The 19,728-nt window shown below is 43.4% G+C and overlaps 1 protein-coding gene across 1 annotated transcript in view; it reads right to left on the bottom strand.

Annotated features, from left to right (window-relative positions):
• Positions 1 to 268: 268 nt before the first annotated feature.
• Positions 269 to 19,728, bottom strand: part of LOC139222889 (phosphofurin acidic cluster sorting protein 1-like) — a 55,594-nt gene continuing 36,134 nt past the window's right edge. Inside the window, exons 5-24 of the mRNA XM_070854787.1 lie at positions 16,922 to 17,066; positions 16,729 to 16,820; positions 15,233 to 15,310; positions 12,084 to 12,143; positions 10,211 to 10,371; positions 9,481 to 9,574; positions 8,389 to 8,472; positions 8,008 to 8,129; positions 7,303 to 7,438; positions 6,856 to 6,960; positions 6,639 to 6,745; positions 5,532 to 5,686; positions 5,239 to 5,349; positions 5,038 to 5,140; positions 4,906 to 4,948; positions 4,773 to 4,815; positions 4,538 to 4,679; positions 3,461 to 3,699; positions 3,059 to 3,178; positions 269 to 2,928 (exon numbers count right to left, since the gene is read on the bottom strand). Of these exons, the coding sequence (XP_070710888.1) occupies positions 2,810 to 2,928; positions 3,059 to 3,178; positions 3,461 to 3,699; positions 4,538 to 4,679; positions 4,773 to 4,815; positions 4,906 to 4,948; positions 5,038 to 5,140; positions 5,239 to 5,349; positions 5,532 to 5,686; positions 6,639 to 6,745; positions 6,856 to 6,960; positions 7,303 to 7,438; positions 8,008 to 8,129; positions 8,389 to 8,472; positions 9,481 to 9,574; positions 10,211 to 10,371; positions 12,084 to 12,143; positions 15,233 to 15,310; positions 16,729 to 16,820; positions 16,922 to 17,066 (2,259 nt within the window). The 3' untranslated portion in view covers positions 269 to 2,809. The remainder of the gene's footprint in view (positions 2,929 to 3,058; positions 3,179 to 3,460; positions 3,700 to 4,537; positions 4,680 to 4,772; positions 4,816 to 4,905; positions 4,949 to 5,037; positions 5,141 to 5,238; positions 5,350 to 5,531; positions 5,687 to 6,638; positions 6,746 to 6,855; positions 6,961 to 7,302; positions 7,439 to 8,007; positions 8,130 to 8,388; positions 8,473 to 9,480; positions 9,575 to 10,210; positions 10,372 to 12,083; positions 12,144 to 15,232; positions 15,311 to 16,728; positions 16,821 to 16,921; positions 17,067 to 19,728) is intronic.

The raw sequence follows: 19,728 nt of genomic DNA, 5'->3' as shown, positions 1-19,728 counted from the left end.
ATATCTTGAAGTGTAGCTTTAAAAACCAGCTGAGGTTATGCTGTATACCGACTAAAGGGGTACTTCACTGAAATTTGGCCTCACAGCCCAAATGTTCTTTCATGCATAATAGCAGCTCAGTTCTGAGCTTTTCAAATGATTTATCATCCTTAATGAAGTAATTAGTGGCAATTTATAAACCTTTCGTAAGTATGGGTTATTTTAAGTGGTTCCACGATGATTGTACTTTTTTTATTAGCAAATTATGTTTCCTTTTACGCCAAAAGACGAGAAACCATGTTTTAAAATGTAATTTTGGAATGAAATGATTAAGCAACCTCAATGTCAAACTACAGTACATCAACACTCACTGATATTCAGGAATAAGGAAACCCGTCAGTCAGTCTGTCTGTCTGTCTTTCTATCAAGCCCTTAACTGGTTGTCAGCAACACAAGTGGAGAAAACACTACAGGTTTCACGAGGGGTGCTCTCAAGAGGTCCACTGGCTGTTTGTTTTTTTCTTTTTCTTCTGTTGATTGCACAAAAAATTGAAGAAAAGTATCCAAACTCCTCTCTCCGCTTCAGGCAGGATCACGCCACATGACTGTATTATATTGACCCATCGTTCTACTTGTGCCTTAAACACAGACGGTCACAGAGCTGCAGCACATGTAAACTAAATTCGATACATTCAAATATTTGGAAGTACTTCAAATCACCCAACACCAATCTGGGTGTTTGTCCAGTGGCGACAGGCGAGCTGTTAACCGACCAGAGAGCGAACAAACAAGCCGGCTCTGAAACCCTTCAGTGTGAAACCTTGTGAAAAACAGGTGCCGTCCAACAGAAAGATGAGCCAAGTTTGAGACGTGCTGCTGACATCAACACTGTAATATCAAGACCAGAAAAACTTTTGTATCTATTTTCAAACAAATAGCATTTAAATCAAGACATTGGCTTTAACACTATTAAAAAACTAGTTTGCTAATACTTCACTGGAGATGGAGAGTGTTACAATGTAGGTGGCACAAGGCAGAGCTACACAGGCCTGGTATGAACCACCGTTGCAGATACATTCTTGGGTTTGCACCGAAGTTGAATTTCAATCAAATTATTTCAATAAAACTGAATTTAATGTTAAGATTTTGTTTGTTTAGTGGTGGAAAAAAATCTGCATTGGCCTTGTGCCTGGCTACAAAGTAAACAAGATGACTTGGGCAGTTTTTCACAGCCCTAATCTGATAATCAGTGTTATTGATAATGACCACATCATCAACACACAGTGCCAACACAAGCACACGCACACACACACACACACACACACACACACCAACGGCATGCCCTCTGTCACATGGTAGAAAAAGTATTCCTCTTATTTAGTGATATTTTTTAAGGTTTCTGACCACATTACATTTTTTTTCATCACACACACACGTTACCAGTTACTGTACACTCACTAATCACCTCACGACATCCTAGAGAAAGCACGTAGCAGACCTGTGCCAAAAGAACTCAAATCAACCTAAATACTTCTGTTTTTTTTTCCTGATGACCAGGTCCACTTTTGTCGCAGAAGAAGAAGCTGCCAGCCTGTTGCCAATAATTTGGGGGGACAGCTGGCAAACAACATTGTGCTTTATTGCAGGGGTTTAACTCCCATACTTGCTATACAGATACTTCATGAAAAGCAGGAATTACACAGAAAAAAAAAAAAACACTTTTTCCATCAAAACTTCAAGGTTTTCGACTGTTTAAATATGGAATTTGCTGTTTTGGTTTCCTGTTGGCTCTGGTGTTAAAAGGGTTACTCTGTTTTTGTTTTTTCTGTTTCTGTACTCTGCAAACACCCAGATGTGTATCCATAAGTGCATAGCAAAAAAGAACGGAAAGAAAACTGCACGTTACAGTAGCCCCTGTCCTGAAATCCTGGAACTTGTCACAAGTACGTACACTATGCATCACAAAACACCTTTAAAGGGAAGGTTTTACTATTTTTCACTTAAGCACAATTAAAAAAAAAAAAAAGACACTTCCCCTTTATGGATATTCTTTTTTTTTTTTTTTTAGAAAGGAAATGTTTGGCATTAAACATCCAAATGACTTTCAGTACTGATAAAATATTTAAAATTAAATGGAAGCCCTTGAAATGATGGGGGCCTGTTTTGAGGGGCATCTGTACTGTCGATGTATCTAAGCCTTTCTGTTGACTGCACTTTGTGAGCAGAGGAGACTTTTCTCTGTGATTTCACTGGCTCATGCAAACACTGAAGCCCTGTTATGTTACTTTTAATTTTGAGTTGTCGTTTCCGGCACATGAGTGGTGTATCTGTTAGTTCGGAGCATGCACGAGTGGAGCGGGTCTTGAGGTGAGCAGGACCTTGATGGGGTCAAAAGTTGAGATTCTGACTTTAAGGGCTTGAGATCGGTGAGTTGTTGCATGCTATTGCATTCCATAGAACGGAAACGTAAATGGCAGTTAGCTAATAAACTTGTGCTGTAAGCCCCTTGTAAACACACACACACACACACATACTGTACATTCACGTGTGCATGCACACTCGCCTGGCACACACAGCCACACACCAAAAGGGGCATTAAAGTGACTAGTAACAGCGCTGCACCCCAACACCTCCCTCCTCCTCCTCCTCCTCCTCCTCTCCCCTCTAAATGAAAAACAAGACGACCGTTGCCAAAATGAAACTACAGAAAGAAAACAGTCCAGTCGCTCCACGTCTTCTCTCGGCTCTGCAGGTGCTGCGTGAAGGTTTGACAGGATCGAGGGAAGTCAAAGGTCAAGTCAGGGTAAGAGGAGTCGGCGGGTGCTCACCCCTAGGAGGGGGGCTTGCTGTAGCCGAAAAGTCCGACAGGTAGGTATTTGACGTGAGTGGGCCACTGGGCGGCCAGCTGGAAGAACTTAACATCGTTCCACTCAACACCGTCTATGGACACTGGAGGGAAAGAGAAACGAGACAATAAAAACTCAGCTGAACAACAGAAGGATGGGACATAAAACTGAGACAAGGAAAGGAAAACAGAAAGGAAACGGAGCTACAGAACCATCCTGATCCTTCAGGTTACCTTTCAGGATGGTCTGCTGCTGCTTGGCGGAGCAGATGAGCCGGCTGATGCCTTCAATGACCTGGCTCTTTGAGTCCACATCCTTCTCCTTTGGCTTCTTTCCCAAGAAGATGGTGGGAACTGAAAAGAGGCAGGGAGAGAAATTGAAAATGGAAATGAGGCTCAGCTGCTGCACAGTAATATAACCACTTCCTGTTTGCCTGCACTTATTTCTTTTGTGGGAAATAATGCATTAGAAGAGTAAAAATGTCTCTGATGACTGGAAGTACAATGGGGGAGCCCTAAGTCACACCTAAGTGTTTATGCATATATTAAAAAACATTAATCCTTAGATTGCAGTATCCTTAGATAATATCTCTTAATGGTAGATGGAGTGCGTGCGTCTTTTGATCCTCAGCTCACCTTTCTTGTTCTTCTCCTTGGTGACCACGGTCATGGCCATGGTGCTGACCTGGGCCTGTGGATCGTTGCTGCCCCCGCCTGGTAGCCGGCTGACCTGTAGCGAGCGGAAGGCGCTCTTCAGTGTGTTCTTGCAACCCGTGTCGCGTCGCTCACCCTCACGCCTCTTCTCAGCCAGAGAGGCCAGCCAGTAATCCACCTGCAGGCCGATGGCGTCCACGCCGTGAGACATACTGGGGCTCCTGTGGATAGAGAGTGTTTAGGAACACTTTCTCCAGAACAAATGCGAATGAAATACATGAAATGCTGAACAGGCAACCTTTCTGTCAGCCTCTGCAGCACCTGATGTGTCACAGTTTATTTAGATTTAAAACTAGCTCAAAAAAAAGATGGACTTCACTGTTGGATTTTGTAAATGATGTTAAGAGTTTGCACCTAAAATATTTTTCAGAGGGTGAAATAGAAAGATCACATCAGACAAGCTGCAGTCTGTCAGGCTCCTCAGAGCGGGACTGCAGCAGGCAGAGCAAAAATCAACAGATGAAGACATGACTGAAGTATCAAAGAGTCCCTCAATTCTTAGAACTGGATCCCAGTCAGGAAAAACTGGTGCCAGGGGAAAAACATCAGTATTGAAAGTAACATCAACATTTTGATACTTTGTGTTGACAACACATAACAAGAAAATACAACAATACATAGCATGTTCTATTTTAGATGATGATCACTTCATTTCTACCTTCATTCAACTCTATTTTTGACAAGAGTATTGCACTTTAATCAGTCACACTGAGCGCTGCCTAGTTCCTACAAGTATATATATAATTATCTATGTGTTCATGCTAAATATGAACACATAAATTATTCAACACCAGTGAATTAAATGATCAGAACATCCAGATCAGTGCTTTTTAGACTTTGGGGATACACGATTAGTTATTTTAGCTCCACTAATAAAGAGGGTGAGGAGGGGTGAGCGCTAATTGGCAACAAAATAAAGGAGTCTGATTGGAGAGGAAAGGCAGATGGACCAAAAAGAGGAAGAGGAGAAAGAAGTGATGAAGAATAATAAAGTCTTACCCTTGTACTGTCAGGACGCTGCCCATGGAGGGGGAGGAGGGGGGAGTGGCTGCCTCTTTGATCATCCCGGTGGGTGAGCCGTGGGAGGGGGGAGACGTGGAGGGGACGGCCAAGCTCACCGCCACGCCCTCCTCCGTATCTCCTTGGCGACCACAAAACGAAAAAATGATCACATCATCGACAAAAACAAATCAAATTCATCTTCATGTGTTAAAGCCACTTTCTGAACACTCACCTGTGGGAGAGGGACCGGACTCGATGAGACCAACCTTCACCACCTGGATGGAAAACAAGAGGTGGAAAAAATATCTCAGTGATCTGCATCAATCTATCCAGTCAGATTTTCTTTGGCGTCCAAAAGATCTTACCCCTATAAAAGGAATGAACTTCTGGTAGGAGTCTTCATCTCGTCTGGAAAGGGAGAGAAAGAACAGAGGATATTAGAGCAGATCCAGTTTGTGCGGCGGTCCGGCTTGTGTTTGTGTGGCGTCTGCACTCACGTCCTGTGTTTGCAGGTGAGCATGGCCTCAGCGATGGGCAGCTGGTGCGTGACTGTGGCTCCGCTGATGTACTGGGCGATTCTTCCCGCTACATCCACCTGATCTGAAGGTGACAGGAAAAGACGCAATCGACACATGGACGAGGACGAACGCTGCGTGTTGGTGTTGTGTGTGTGTGTTTATCTGCACGGCAGACGTTACCTGTCTGGGGCGGCTCCGAGCGGCTGAACACGTCTCTCCAAGCCCCATCCAGGAAGGAGGAGCTGTAGCGATTGTCAAGGGCGCCAATGTGCTTGGCAACCGGGTGGGAGCCTGATGGACACGACGGAGTAAAAATGAAACGATTCAAAGTGCAACAACCAAAAAAAACCAACTGTCAGATGTCTGAAAAATGAAAGGACAGATGTTCGCCACTCCCTAAACAGTTGCCCAAAAATAATAAAAACTTGGCGCAGCTTCATAATCACCATGGAAACACAGGCAGATTCTCTTACCCAGAGGCACAATCAGGAAGCGCATATGGTTGAGCCAGTCGGACGTCTTGTTGGCGAGTTGAGTGACAAAGAACTGCAGGATGGCTCCCAGGTAACTCTGGCTGCCCACCGCCACCACTTTCACCGCTCTGGGCATGGACGAGTTACAGTTACAGCTACAGGGGGAGAGAGAGAGAGAGAGAGAGAGAGAGAGAGAGGGGGGTGTTATCAGTGCAGCGTGGAGGTGGGTCTGCTGGAACTTCCTCACACCGTCTCATCCATCAAAGTCTTTAGTTAACATTGGAGACAACACAACACATCGCACAGAGAATTAAGATGCTGCAAAGGTCGCTGTAAGAAACCATGGCAACCATCTGTAACCACTGCCACATAGACACCGAGACACATTTCCTCAGTCGTTTAAGAACAATGTCAGAAAACGGTGAAACATTTGACGTGACGAGTGTCACACATTCATTTTGTTGAACGAAAAATGTTCTAAGACCCAAAGATTTTTAACACACAGCGATTTAAAACAGTGAACATGAGCCAATCCTTCCATGTGAAAGGCTGTGGGGTTTTTGGCAATTCATTTTCTACCAGTTGACTAATTTGTTCACTGACTAATTGTTTACGCCCTAAAATCTGATTTTATATTATGATAGATGCTGAAAGACTTTTCTGTATGAAACCAAAACACAAGGAGATTAAATTGTAGAATAAGATACACAATGTTCCACTGTTGAGAACAGTTTGTATCTCTTTAGCCTCCGTTTTCTTTCACAAGGTTTGGCAAATGTCACTTCAATAAAGTAAACTCAAGCTGAAAACTGTGAGAGAGAGAGAGAGAGAGAGAGGGTGAAGGGATGGAGAGAGACAAAAACAGAGTAAGGGGGAGTAAAAGGGAGACAGATGAGGCCGATACACAAAGTACTTGTTTTGGCATAAACACAAGTGAAGTTATAGATGTGGGTCGTGAGGGCAAAGATGAGGAGGAGGGAGAGATGTGGAGGACGGAGGAGAGGAAGGACAAAACGGTCAAACGGAGGACAGAAAACAGAAAAACAAAGCTTAGAGGAGGAAAAAGATAAAGAAGATGAGTCAATTGTGTTCCACGAAAACACTCACAACTTCTGGATGCGAGTGAGCACAGCGGACAGCACCGCCTGGATTTCAGCTGACGAGCACGTGCAAACCACCGGGTGTCTCTGTACCTGGAGCTGCTCTGCAACGTACTGCAACACACAGAGAGCGAGAAGTAGGATGAAACAGTCCGATCAAATGCTGTTGGGAAAGGCTTTACACACACACACACACACACACACACACACACACACAGACTGACCTGTCCCTGCCAGTCCGTGCAGTTGACCAAGATCAGGCTCTCGGGGAGCGCAGAGTCCGACAACAAAATCTGGTTCAGCTGGTCGTACACCACCTTCCTCAGGAGCTACACACACACACACACACACACTGAGTACATAAACCATCCTACAGCAACACATTTACTCCTCAGATGACTCATCAGCACATACATAATTCATTTCTGAGCTCCGGGCGAGTCATAGATTATCAGGATGCATGTGTGTTCTTTACTTTGGGAGCAGGAGTGGGTATGGGAGGGCACAGAACAAAGGCAGCTGGTTTTTTTTTTTTTTAGAGTAAATCCCTCTGCGACAACACTGCATCACGATGATGTATTACTGTGTGCTCTGTTAAAATGATGCCGCCGCTGCTGCTGCTGCTTATGAAAAGATCCTGGAAAAGTCTCTTAATTAAACCGCGACTTTACCGGCGTGCTGTGTCCCAGCTCTGGGGATCTCTCTGAGTCCGAGCTGTTGGTCCGCTCACTCAAAGGTTTGGACAGCTGTCGCTCCTTCATGGGGGTGCTGATGCGCTTCTGTCTGGGCGTGTGGCCTCCATCCAACCTGGGGAGATACAGGCTCAATTTATGCCACCTGTCACCTACATATTCTCTTTCATGTCACAATTATATGAATGAGAGTGAACCTCTAACCATTCACTGTCACTCAGAGGTGAAGGTGTTTAACCTTCCTCGTCAGCAGAAAGAGGGTGAGTGTGTGGCTGTCATACATATATGTGCAGACTAAAATTCTGACCTGCCACTCTAGTAATGATGGTTTGAGGCTTCTCAGATGCTGCAACCGTTGTCTTCAAGCAATTGTTGTGACTGATGCTCATTTTTGTTCTTAACAGCCCATGAATGTCAGGTCAGGCCTCTGCTGTTTAACATTTTTAATCTATTTCTTATTTCCGGTCTACCTAGTATGGATGTTTAATTGTAACAACAAAATAATTAATTTTTCTAACTGACAAGTGTCTGTTTGAACCCATGACTGGGCTGAAAGGTCAATAAACTACAAAGTCTGAACTGTCTGAACTCTAATAACTCAATGATTCAATGATGCCGATTTTAAATCTGCATCTCCATCATTCAGGAAGTGATGAATTTCATTTTTATTGGGTGACTGGTTACCTTGGTGATGGCATGGCCTGGGTTTCACTCTTGCTGCTCTTCATGGGCGTACGGGGTTTCTCCGCCACCGACACCGTGATGCAGGGGCCAACCTCAGCAAACAGCTCCTGATCTGTTAACTCCTACACACACACACACACACACACAAAGACAGACTGTCAGTGTCAGGAAAACCAGATAGTGGCAATCCTAAAGCAATCTTCTCTGTCGCCCCATCACTTTTTGTTTCCTGTCTTCTGTTCTCTCCGTCTGTCTCAATCCGTCTCACTTACAGCACAGATGGCGGCGAATCCCCCTCGGAGTGATATTAACAAAGATCCAGACACACTATTTATTCTCCGTCCTTCACGCGCACACACACACACATTATGAGAGTCGTACCAGCGTGTCGGTCTCAGACAGGGCCTCCTCCAGGTTGCGGCTGCGGGACGGTTTCATCTTCTCCAGAGGAGGCTGCTCCCCCTGCTGGGAGGACGAGAGAGCGGCAGTCAGTCTACACGTCTGATGAGGCTCCAGCCTCGGTAAATAAAAGGAACCCGAGTCACTATGCAGGAATAGGACAGAACACATCCTAACCATTCTAACAGAGCAGCAGTCGCATCCAAAACAAGTTCGATTTCTCTGCTATTTCACACCAATAAACTGGATTCAAACTATTTACAGAAACGAAAACAAAAACACTCATTTTTTATGAGACAGCAGCCACAGCACTAAAACTTACTGCAGTTTTACTATGAAAAGAAGCTGTTGGAGCCGTTCGAGTGCAGCGGAGAGACATCCATGGAAATCCATTCAGCTCGGCGAGATTAAACACACTTTTTATTGAGCAGATGGTGACTGTCAAAGAGCTATTGGATTTCTGCTCCATTAAGGAAAATGTTTCTGAAATGTTATGTTTGCGCATTGCTTCCCTGCTGGGCAATTTTCATGGGATTCAGTCTCTGGATATTCTCCACATCAATGCAGAGTGGCGTGTTGTTTTCAGCGCTCGCGTTGCCATTTCATGTTGGCATATTCTATTTAGTGCCACTGTTTTAGTACAGTTTTAGTGTCTTATTATCTTGCCACATGTTGTGACACCTTGGGGTGTCAGGAGATGACAAATGCAGAGACAGAAAGCAGCTCGGAGGTTTTAAAGCATAGCAATGACGGCTGGAATATAGAATTCAATTCAGGAATGAGTCATTAATAGAAACATTTTCAGGTTTAACAGCTGAACGTCATCACTGCAGGCTAGCTGCAGAGTTATTGTTATGTAGTCGTAGGTGTGTTTCTCAGATGTAAAGTGTCTCTTGTGCACGGTTTTAACGAGGTCGTGTTGCCAGGCGCCCTTTGGGGACAATGAAGATTTACTGCGCTCGGGTCCAGGTGAAACGGAGGAAGAAACACTTCAGGTTTTCTCGAGCGTCACAGGAATGCCCAACAGCTCACATAAGTGAAATTCCTGCCTCGTCATGGATTTGAGTTACTCACCGGGCTGAAAATGTCTCGGCCCAAGCTGCCTTTGCTGTTCAGACTGCCGATCTCTGTCTGGGAGCTGGACTGGGACATTCCCTCAAAGAATGGCCTGAGCACACGGAGACAGAAACATAAGAAAACTTTACACAAATTCTCTATTATAGCCATTATTGATTTTATTGTTTATATGTGTGCTTTTCCTACTCTAATGAAAAGTCTTTCACTATCTTTTATTAGTGGCTTCAAAAACAAACGTACTCGTACATCTGATGCTTGTACAATATATAATTAAAACATTTCTACATTTGACTCATTCTTTTACTCTGATGCTTTCAGACTTTAAAAAGAAAAGATTACAATCACAGAAACCACCCGCTGTGAGTCTGAGGCTGATTCATTATAATTTCCCTTTAGGAAACAGACTCTCTGTCTTTGATTTTTATGCTTTAAAAAATGATTGGGAATTATTTTCTTTTCTAAAAAAAATTCAGTCTAATGAAAAAGTTAAATGACCCAATTCTGGTTCATGTAAACCTCAAATAAACTTCATCATATGACTGTAATGGGCAGTTTCCACCAACAGAGGGGGCTCTGTGTTGTCACTGGAGCACAGTGAGTCAGTGTTGGCCGTCCTGCATGTGATACTGTCAAGGATGTATTGTAGATACGTCTAGATATGTCGAACTCTGTGACCAGGTGTTGCGTCGCAGGTGTGCGATTAGTGATAATAAGTCTGCGCTGTCACCTGAGCTTAGGCTTGGGCGTGCTGAGGATGCTGTCGGTCTCCTCCATCTCAGGCCCGCTGTCACTGGGGTTGTACATCTCCAGACTGTCATAGAGCTCGTCCAGGTCCTCCTCCACCTCCTGGATCTGCTCCCTCGACACATGCTCCAGGCCAAAACCAACCTGGACGAGCCACAGAGGGGACATGTGATCAACAGGCGAATGCAAAGATGAAAAACAGATGCTGGTCATGCAGCTTTGATCAGTTCTGCTATAAAATAAATGTCAACATCATGCTCCCCCCCACCACCACCCCCGCCTCTGAGCAGTAATAACTTCCCCTACAGAGGAGAGACATGTTGATCCCAACAGTAATACGACACACAGCTTACTGCCAGTTTTTTCCTGTTGACATCAAAATGTACCCACAAGGCTCAGCAAGTCTGAGATTTCACAGACAGTAAAAAGTAGAGACGTTTACATATCGCAGTGACCCGTTTAACATCAGCTCAGCCAGGATTCTTATAATCAGAGTACATGTTTAACTGGGATACTGCAGCCCAGTTATGGCACTTATATACACTGACCTAAAACTGGGTCTAAAGCAGGATTTTCCACATGTGTAAACACAGAGGGATACATGTATTACTCCTGCTAGTCCTGATGCCTAAACTTGGGGGTTGGCCAAGATCAAGTGCACTGAGCAGTGCTCTTTTTTTTTTTTAAATCTTTGTTTAATTTAAATCAGTTTCTCAATTCTTCTGTATGTAAGCTAACATTTGGGTGTAACTACACATCACCTTCACACACAAACATTCACTTCAAACTTGTGCAAATCAGATTAATGTTCAACCTTGTACAAAACATTCTTGACTCAAGGTTGAGCTCAGATGAAGTAATTATTTTACTCTTCATCCTCAGTCTAGCTAAAAAAAAAATGGAATTAAAATGGAGTGTTTGTTTAAAATCTGTATGATCATCTCCTTGTGTTTCTTTCCCTTTGTTTTCAGCCATGTCACCACGCTCTCAAATCCCAGCAATTCACTTATTAAACACAAAGTTATTATAACTACTGGACATAGTGGCCAAGCTGTAATAAACTGGAAATATCCTATATGATAATTTAAAGTTAAAACTAATACAGCGAACACTAACAACAAATACCATAACAGTGGCTGTAATCTGAGCAAAACTGCTTATCAGGAGGTCGTAGTGAAGGCAACTGAGGATCTTTTGTAGTTTTTGTATTTGCACATATAAACATATACACACATAAAAAACCTAAGACCTAATACATGACATGACAACATGACAATAAAAAAAACACATTAAACAAAGATTTATCTGCAAAAATCTTTAAGAAAGACAAAAAAAAATGAAGAAAAGCAAACAGCACCATGTTCAGACAAGAGAAACCTACACACACACACACACACACACACACACACACACACACACACACACACACACACACACACACACACACACACACACACACACACACACACACACACAAACAGACTCAGATGCAGAAGTGCGAGCGCCGCGACATCAAACGCACACATTTCGTTGGAGTCATTCCAGACGTGCATAAACACATTAAACACACTTCTGTCCTATGTTAATCGACAGTGTTTAGTGTTTCTCCTCTTTTGAGCTGCCAGCTGAATCTCAGTTGTCCTGCCACATCTCTCCCACACACCCCTCTGTTCCCTCAAAGCCAAAACCTCAACGCACGTCGACTTCAGCGACACCTCTGAAGCGAACACACGCTCTGAACCTCGCACACGAAGCGGAAGAGCAGATGTGCGATACAAGTGATATCAGGAGAGCAGGAGCCGCGATCGACGGGAGGGAGGGGGGATACAAAAAAAAAGTGAGGAAACGGCACGTACCTCATCAGTGACTTTAAACCTTTTCAGCAAAGCGACAAACTTCTGCTTGATGTTGGGTTGCTGCGGAGAAAGAAAATGGAAAAAGGAAAGAGGACAACATTAGATGCTCGGGAGATGATGGATGTAGGGGGGGGGGGGTGTGGCATGGAAGGAGATGACAGCAGCAGGATGTGATGATAACTCTCTTTTCACGCTTGGTGACTCAAAACAACTGCAGTTAATGGATACAGCACCAGGATGTGTTTCTGTAGGTCTAGTCTGTGCACCTTGTGTTATTAAAGTGGAATATGTAAGAGTGTTATTGAGGTTATCGAGTCGACGCCTCCCATTCCCACAGATGTTTGCCTGAATGAGCACAGATGGTTGTTTATTTTCTAACATTCTGAGTTATTAAAAAAAAGAAAGTAAAGTTAAAATGTATTAAAAGTGACTCAGCAGCTCAGGGTTGTCTTCAAAATATGCTGTTTTGCCGAATCTTGGCGGTTCAGAACTCCATTAATATTCTGTACATGACATTTGAAAAAGCCTGGAGAATAAGACGAGGTAGCTACACTGTTTTATTCGATAAAACTCAGTGGATCTTCTGCTGGATAGATTATTTCTGACTCGCAACGTTTCAGATTTTGTGCAATGACAGAATTTTCTTTAAACCTGCAATAACTTTGATTTTCTTTCGTCCACTTGAGGTCAGTTGTGAACACGACTGCATACAGATGGTGAGTTTGTTAGCAAACAGCTGCTTAATCGCACATCCAGCAGTTACGGAGCAACATTATCAGTCATTGGGAGACGCGTTTGTGTCCACCTGACAAATATGAGTCCATATTTGCCGTCTATTGGCTTTGTTTTTGCTCTGTGCCATCTCCTGGGGGAAATACCTGGCCCTTTAGCTGCTGAGTGCTCCACTATGTTCACTAGCCAGTCTTTATCTGCGTCTGTCTGCTGTTTGATGCTGAGCGGGTGGCGTACGATGGGATTTTAGAGCTTTTTTCCCCCGCTGAAAACAGCTGGCTGCTGTGGCCAAGAATGACACTATGAGAACAGACAGAGACAGAGTGAGCCGAAACTATAAAGTTGCAGATCGGACAACTTAACAATACTTTGCCTAAAACACCTCCAGACATCCTGACAGACATCTTTTTTTTCTACTGTCAATGAATTTGCAAGTGCAGTTTTGGGACTGTTTTCACCGAGGGATCTACCTCTGTAATACTTCTGGATGTATTAAGCCATGATGGTCAGAAATCATTATTCAGATGAATTTCTCGTTATCCCTCTGGTTATTTTCCCCATAAACATCTCAACTGATTTTCCAGTAATCTAACTTTATAGTGATTACAAATACCATGCTGTTATATAGCATATTTCCTATTCCTATGGCGTTTAAATGGCCTCCACCTCTGCTCTCATTACTGCAATCATAGCATTATGATTAGATGACTGGCATGTTTGCAAATGTTGCCAGTGGAAGTGACCTTTACTCATTTTTTTCTACTAGAGACAAAGAATGCGGTGATCCTGACTGTTGGTGACAGAACATTTCATGAATTACTTGATAAACCATTTTTGTTGTCAGTGCAGGAAAATGCACAGAGGTAGGTGGGCAGATGTATGGAGAAAGTAAACTGGTAGAGCTTACATAAGGCTCTTTCTTTTTTTTTTTTTTTACTTGAACACTGTAATTTAACTGTTCATTTTTATGCTGATTGAAAGGGGGTCTGGTAGCAGCTCCTTTCCCTCCAGTTTTTCTCTGTACTTTCTATTACCTGAAGCAATTTAACCGTGAATCTTCTTACACAAAGAAGGAAACTCGGGAACCATTTTCAGGAAAAAGAAAGTTTAAATGGTGACGCTCTATTTGAATAATCTGAATGTTTTTGGTGGAAATCAGCTCTGAGCGAAGCTTTCGTCTGCAACATAAGTAGATGTTTGAGTGGCTGTAGAGAGCTGTAGTGTTTTGGAGGTTGTGTCCTAATTTGCTACTAGAGTGGAGAGGGTGTACTTCATGTTTGACTCTAGGGATGTAAATGTTTCTCTATATACGTGCGTGTGTGTGTGTGTACTTGCCAACTGCAGTTAAGGGCAGGGGGTGTGTTGTAACGGCTTTTGAGTGTGTGTTTATGTTCAACATGTGTGTTCTTCAACTGCAGTGGTGCATAAATTATGGTTATTTTGTGTGTGTGTGTGTGTGTGTGTGTGTGTGTGAGAGCTGTCCACAGGCGGTGGTGTTGGGGAGCAGCAGTGACAGTCTCACGGAGACCTCCACATGAGCGCTCCATTAATAACCTGCTGAGACTACCTCCTGCTGCCACACACACACACACACACACACACACACACACACACACACACACACACACGTGCACAATACAAATACACTGCTTTCCTTCTGTGAAATTGTAGGTCGTTTTTCTGGGCTGCTGGCACTTTTGAATTTAAACACACACACAGAAGAGAAAATGTCCAGTGAGGAGCTGTTCTCTGGGCAGAAATGCCTCGCTGATGGTTGACGGAGAATAGCCAGACAGGTTCGAGCTGACAGAAAGTTATCACTAAATCAAATGACCACTCGTTAACCCTGAAGCAGATGAGCTACCGCAGCAGAAGACACTCCTGCAGGCGAAGAACAGGAAACTGAGGCTCCGACTGGCACGAGCTAACCAAACCTGGACTGTGGAAAGACTGATTGAAAGGCGTCGCCTGGTCTGATGAGTCTTGATTTCTGTATTGTTGCTGACCATGTCCATCTTCAAATGACTACTTCCAGCAGAATAACGCACCTCGTCACAAAGCTGTAATCATCTGAAACTGCTTTTTTCAACTTACAAACTGCGCTCAAAGGGCCTCAAAACATGAAACAACTGCTATCATGCCAACGTGGACCAAAACCTGCCAGCGGCTCATTCAGTCGATGCCACGAAGAATTCAGACAGTTGTGAGGGTAGAAGGGGGTCCAACCCAATACTAGTACGTTATACCTAATGAAATGGCCAGTGAGTGTGAGTGTGTGTGTGTGTGTGTGTGTCCATGCATCCCAGGCAGCAGTTAGTGTTATGGCTGGTACTTGTGGTGACTTGTTTCAGTGCTTTCCTCCCAGAAAATGGCATGTATCGAGAGGCAGAAAATAATGAGAGAGGCGTTTTTCTTACTCTGGTGATGGCGGCATTGGACGGGAGCTTACGCCTTGGCTTCTTCTTCCTCACCTCCTCTTCCTCGTCAAATAGATACTGAGAGAGCGGGAGAAGAGTGAGAACGAGGAAAGGAAACGAGAGAGAGAAAAGAAGAGAAAGAGAACGTTTTTTAAAACATGCTATAAAAGGTTCATTCTGGGTTATTACGACTTGGGTTTCCTCATTTTTAACAAATCCCCTCAGAAGACCAAGTTGATCCTGTTAATACATGTGTCCTGTGAGCTGCCGCTGTTGTCCAAAATGTATTAAAAACACATCAAACTGTTGGTGACATACATTTAATTATATGTCTGTCAGTCATTTTTAAAGAGTTGCATCTGAAGTGGACACCAGGCGCCACAGGTGGGTTTGGGAAGTAGAGGTTAGTTTAGATCTTTTCATGAGAATTGTTGGCAGGAAGAAAAACCTAGTCGAACTTGTTTTAAACGATGCTGCCGTGGTCAAACTTGGTGACAACCATGTCATTATTGGAGAGAGAAATTACAGCCAGAATTAGAAAAAAAAAAAAAAATCATAGATACTAATTATACAGTTTCCTTTAAGCAGCCGCGACTGATTTGAGCTTTCCCCCTTTATTCAGTCTCGTCTCACTGCTCCAGTCCTGCGGCAGCTCCCCTCACCCCTGTACCCTTCGCCCCACACTCCCCGCCCCCCCCCTCCTCTCCCACGGCTCAGCTTCCCTCCATCCCTCCTTTCAGTCTTTTCAATCCGGCCTCCGAAGCCTTGTTGCTCCCTTCTTATCTCTCTCCGCTGTCTGTTTGCTCCTTTCACTCTCTCCTCCAATCTCTCGCACCAATGGGCGCTGATTCTCCCTCACATCCCCTGAGTGCAGTCACGCTCTCTCTCTCATAAGCAGAGAGAGAGAGAGAGATGGTGACACAATAAAAAAAAAAAAAAAAAATCACAAGCTCTCTCACCAGCATGTGAACTTGCTCCCTTTTCATTCAATTTCTGTAACAGGATTGAAAAAAGACAGAGACCCTATTCATCGTGACTGAGAAAAACCCATTTACATTTTCTAAGCGTGATTTTTCTGTACTTTAACAGCTTATTATACGGTGAAGATATTTGCCCAGACCAGCAGCATGTGGTAAAGCAGATAGGATGTGTTATATTTCACTACTAACCCTGTTCTGCCCTGACGAAAGTGGACATACTTGATGTCTTTATCACATGCTGGAATATTACGATATTAATAAATATGGACAACTTGGGTATTAAAAATGGAACAATAACAAAATAACTTCAGAGGCAAAAAATATATAACTAAAGGCGATATTCATTCATGACTTAATATTTAAGCAGAAAGCTGCATAGCATTCAACAAACATTAGCATGGAGCTTCCTTAAGGACGTACTAGGGACAAACACTCCTTTTCTACTTCTTCCTTCTATAAGTTAACAAACTGACTTAAGACTGACTTAAAGAGTAACCGTGATTTATCCACACACACCTGTCCATGAATGGGGTCGTCGCTGCCCTCCTGTTCTGACGAGTAGCTCTCCTCCTCCTCCTCAGAGTAGTTGTCGATGTCTGGAGAACGGTCTGCAGGGACGGAGGACATTTGATGAACGTGGGGACGTACTGAAAGGGAGGAGTGCAAATATGGACAGAGGGAGAGGGACGAGGGGAGGCGACGTGCTTACCGGACATCTTTGCTTTGGGTCCCTCGTGGTCGATGGGCTGGCTGGACAGCGAGTAGACTCGGATCTCGGCGACGGGCACCGAGGCGTCCTTCAGCTGGCTGTGCAGCCCCAGGACCTGGGCGCCCTCACTGGGGTGCTGCATCACCTGGACGCAGAAGAAACAGATGACGTTTAAACCACGTTAGAGTGAGTTGCATTAAATCTGTTTTAAAACTGTCAAATACAAATATTACCATCTTTTTAAGGCTTTGTTTTATTTTATTTTATTAAATGGAGTCAAAAACAGAAAAGTTCAGCATGATAATAAAAAATATTCATAACATTTTTATTTATTTATGTAATGTTTTTTATATTTATAATATTTAAAATATCTAAATACGTTATTTTACTTATTGAAAATAGAAAAAGCAATTGGATTTCCAATTTTCTTAGGGATTCTATACATATTCATATACATGGTGTGAATTGAATCCTGACATGCTCCAAAAGCAATTGTTTTCTTAAATGAGATGCACCTTTATGCTTAAACAGTAGCATACAAATGGAGAGAAGATAATCACAGCGGGAAAAAAAGAGTCCGAAGCTTAAACGTCTAACAGGCATATTCAGACTCTTTTCAGTCGTGTTCCCGCTTTACACACAGCGGGGATGAACACTGGACGCGATTGAAATGGCATGAGAGGAGAAAGAGGAGAAAGAGGAAGAGAGACAGGCGAGAGATACTGAAATAAAAGCTCTGTAGGCAGAGAGAAATACAGAGAGACAGGTTAGACAGCACAGAGAGAAGACACGGCGTGAAGCAGACGTTGAGAAGCGGATGATAATGGAACAAGGAGGGGAAAAAAAGGAGGCCGAAGCAGATAAACAAAAATAGCAGTCAGGGATTAACGAAAGCAGAGGCCGTCACCGACGACGACAGAGAGAATATGAACATGTGAAGCAGCAGGAATCAGCGTCTCCCTGCAGCAAACAGCCGCATCACGTCTCCTCTGTGTGTGTGTGTGTGTGTGTGTGTGTGTGTGTGTGTGTTTGCGCGTCTATCTGAGTGACATCCAGCCTCTCTCAGCAGTCTGGTCACACTCGGAGAGCTAATGAAGTCTGAGCGGCTTATTATGGAGACAGCCTTAGCCACACGTTAAAGAAAGACATTACTGCTACAGTACCATTCGCCTGGCTGGGGTTCAGCTAACCTGCTTCGGATGCTTCAAAAGCCTTTGGCAGCTTCCTGAACCTTCCTGCAGCAGGTCATTTTAACTTTCCAGTCAGAAAGACAATTATGCAAATCTGACAAGGCAAACATGTAATATACATATTTAATGAGAAACACTGGTGTGATAGGACTTTTTTTTCACCAATTTTCTCCATGAGGAGTCTAAATCCACCGATGTATTTACTGCAGATTCATCTTCCGAAACTCTGCTACTGCTTTTTAAAATCCATTAAAAAAGGAGTGCGCAGAGTTAAACTACTGCCACGAGTAATGCAATGCATTATTGTTGGGCAACATGCAGCCAGTTCTTTTTAAAACATGCTCTAATCACGCAGATAATTGCAGCCTTTAAGTGACTACTTTCGCTGTCCATTACTGCACAGCTTAATGTGCTCCGGGCCACGCTGGGAAATTTTGTCCTCAGATTCTTTTGAGGAAATGGAGACAAACAGTCAGAAAAAAGTTCCAGACGTCTGGTGAAATTAAAGATGATTTCTTGATCTAGTTGGCCATTTCTCTGCACAGGAGGGTGGGGTGGGGTTATTACATAACCAGTAATAAAATAAGCTTTTTTAACAACCTCCATTCACCAGTAACATCATATAAAACCTGAAAGTGCTGATAAGTTTTAGAGTGACAGATAACTGATTGTTTAATGACACGAACGTTCTTTTTCATTAATAAAAGCTGAATTCACACACAATAAAAAGAAGCCCTGTTCAATTCAATACACTGTGAGATTTGGTCTGATACGACCACTTATTAGCCGATTTCTTGGTACATTTAAGTAATTTTTGGTTTTGGAAAGATAAAATGAGCAAGTTGGGGGGGGGAAGCTGCCATTTTTCAGTACTTTATAATGTTCATAGACTTATGTGATTGATGGGGAGAATAATCTGGAGCTGAACTGTTAATGAAAAGAAACAAGGATGTCTTTAAAGCAACCGACTCAACAGAATTTGAGGAAATGAGGGGGATTTCAATGTGAATTTATTCTGTAATTGATACTTGCGGCTGTACTTTACGATGTTTTCATTTTGAGCTCAGCTCCACAGGTAAGGGGTTTTTTTGGTTTTTCAAACCAGTTCAGCAGTTCATCCTCAAAATTCCTGCCGGGTCGGTGGAAACTACCCATCATAAAGGAGCACGATGTCATCAAAATGGCATTTCGGATGGGAAAGCATGAGCTGAAACCCTGAGTGCGTCCCCTATTTACGTGTTATTTCTCTGACACGCTCACAGGGCCCTGGCCTGCAGAGTGCGTTGTGCCCAGGCTTTTACTGCGCCTGTGAAGGAAATGAGTTTGAACCCATCAGGCGTACGAGTCTGCATTCATGTCCTCTGCCCTCTGTAAAGTACTTCACAGACAACCTGTCGGCTGAAAGAGCTTCATGAATAAAATTTGACTTTATTTTACATGCAGGGGAAACCTTCCACAGCCACCATCACACAAGACTGTGGCGACACACTCCTTTAGATTAAAAAGTCTTTTTATCCGGAGTGACAGTTTGGCTTATTATTCTTATTCTATTAGTTTATTCTGCTGTTGTATTTTGTTTAATTTGCTCCGGATGAGAGATTTAACTGTTAATATTGA

The sequence above is a fragment of the Pempheris klunzingeri genome, chromosome 23, assembly GCF_042242105.1.
Source record: "Pempheris klunzingeri isolate RE-2024b chromosome 23, fPemKlu1.hap1, whole genome shotgun sequence".
Classification (NCBI taxonomy): Eukaryota; Metazoa; Chordata; class Actinopteri; order Acropomatiformes; family Pempheridae; genus Pempheris; species Pempheris klunzingeri.
Note: the sequence above shows the minus strand (reverse complement) of the source record. Positions and strands in the feature narration are given on the sequence as shown.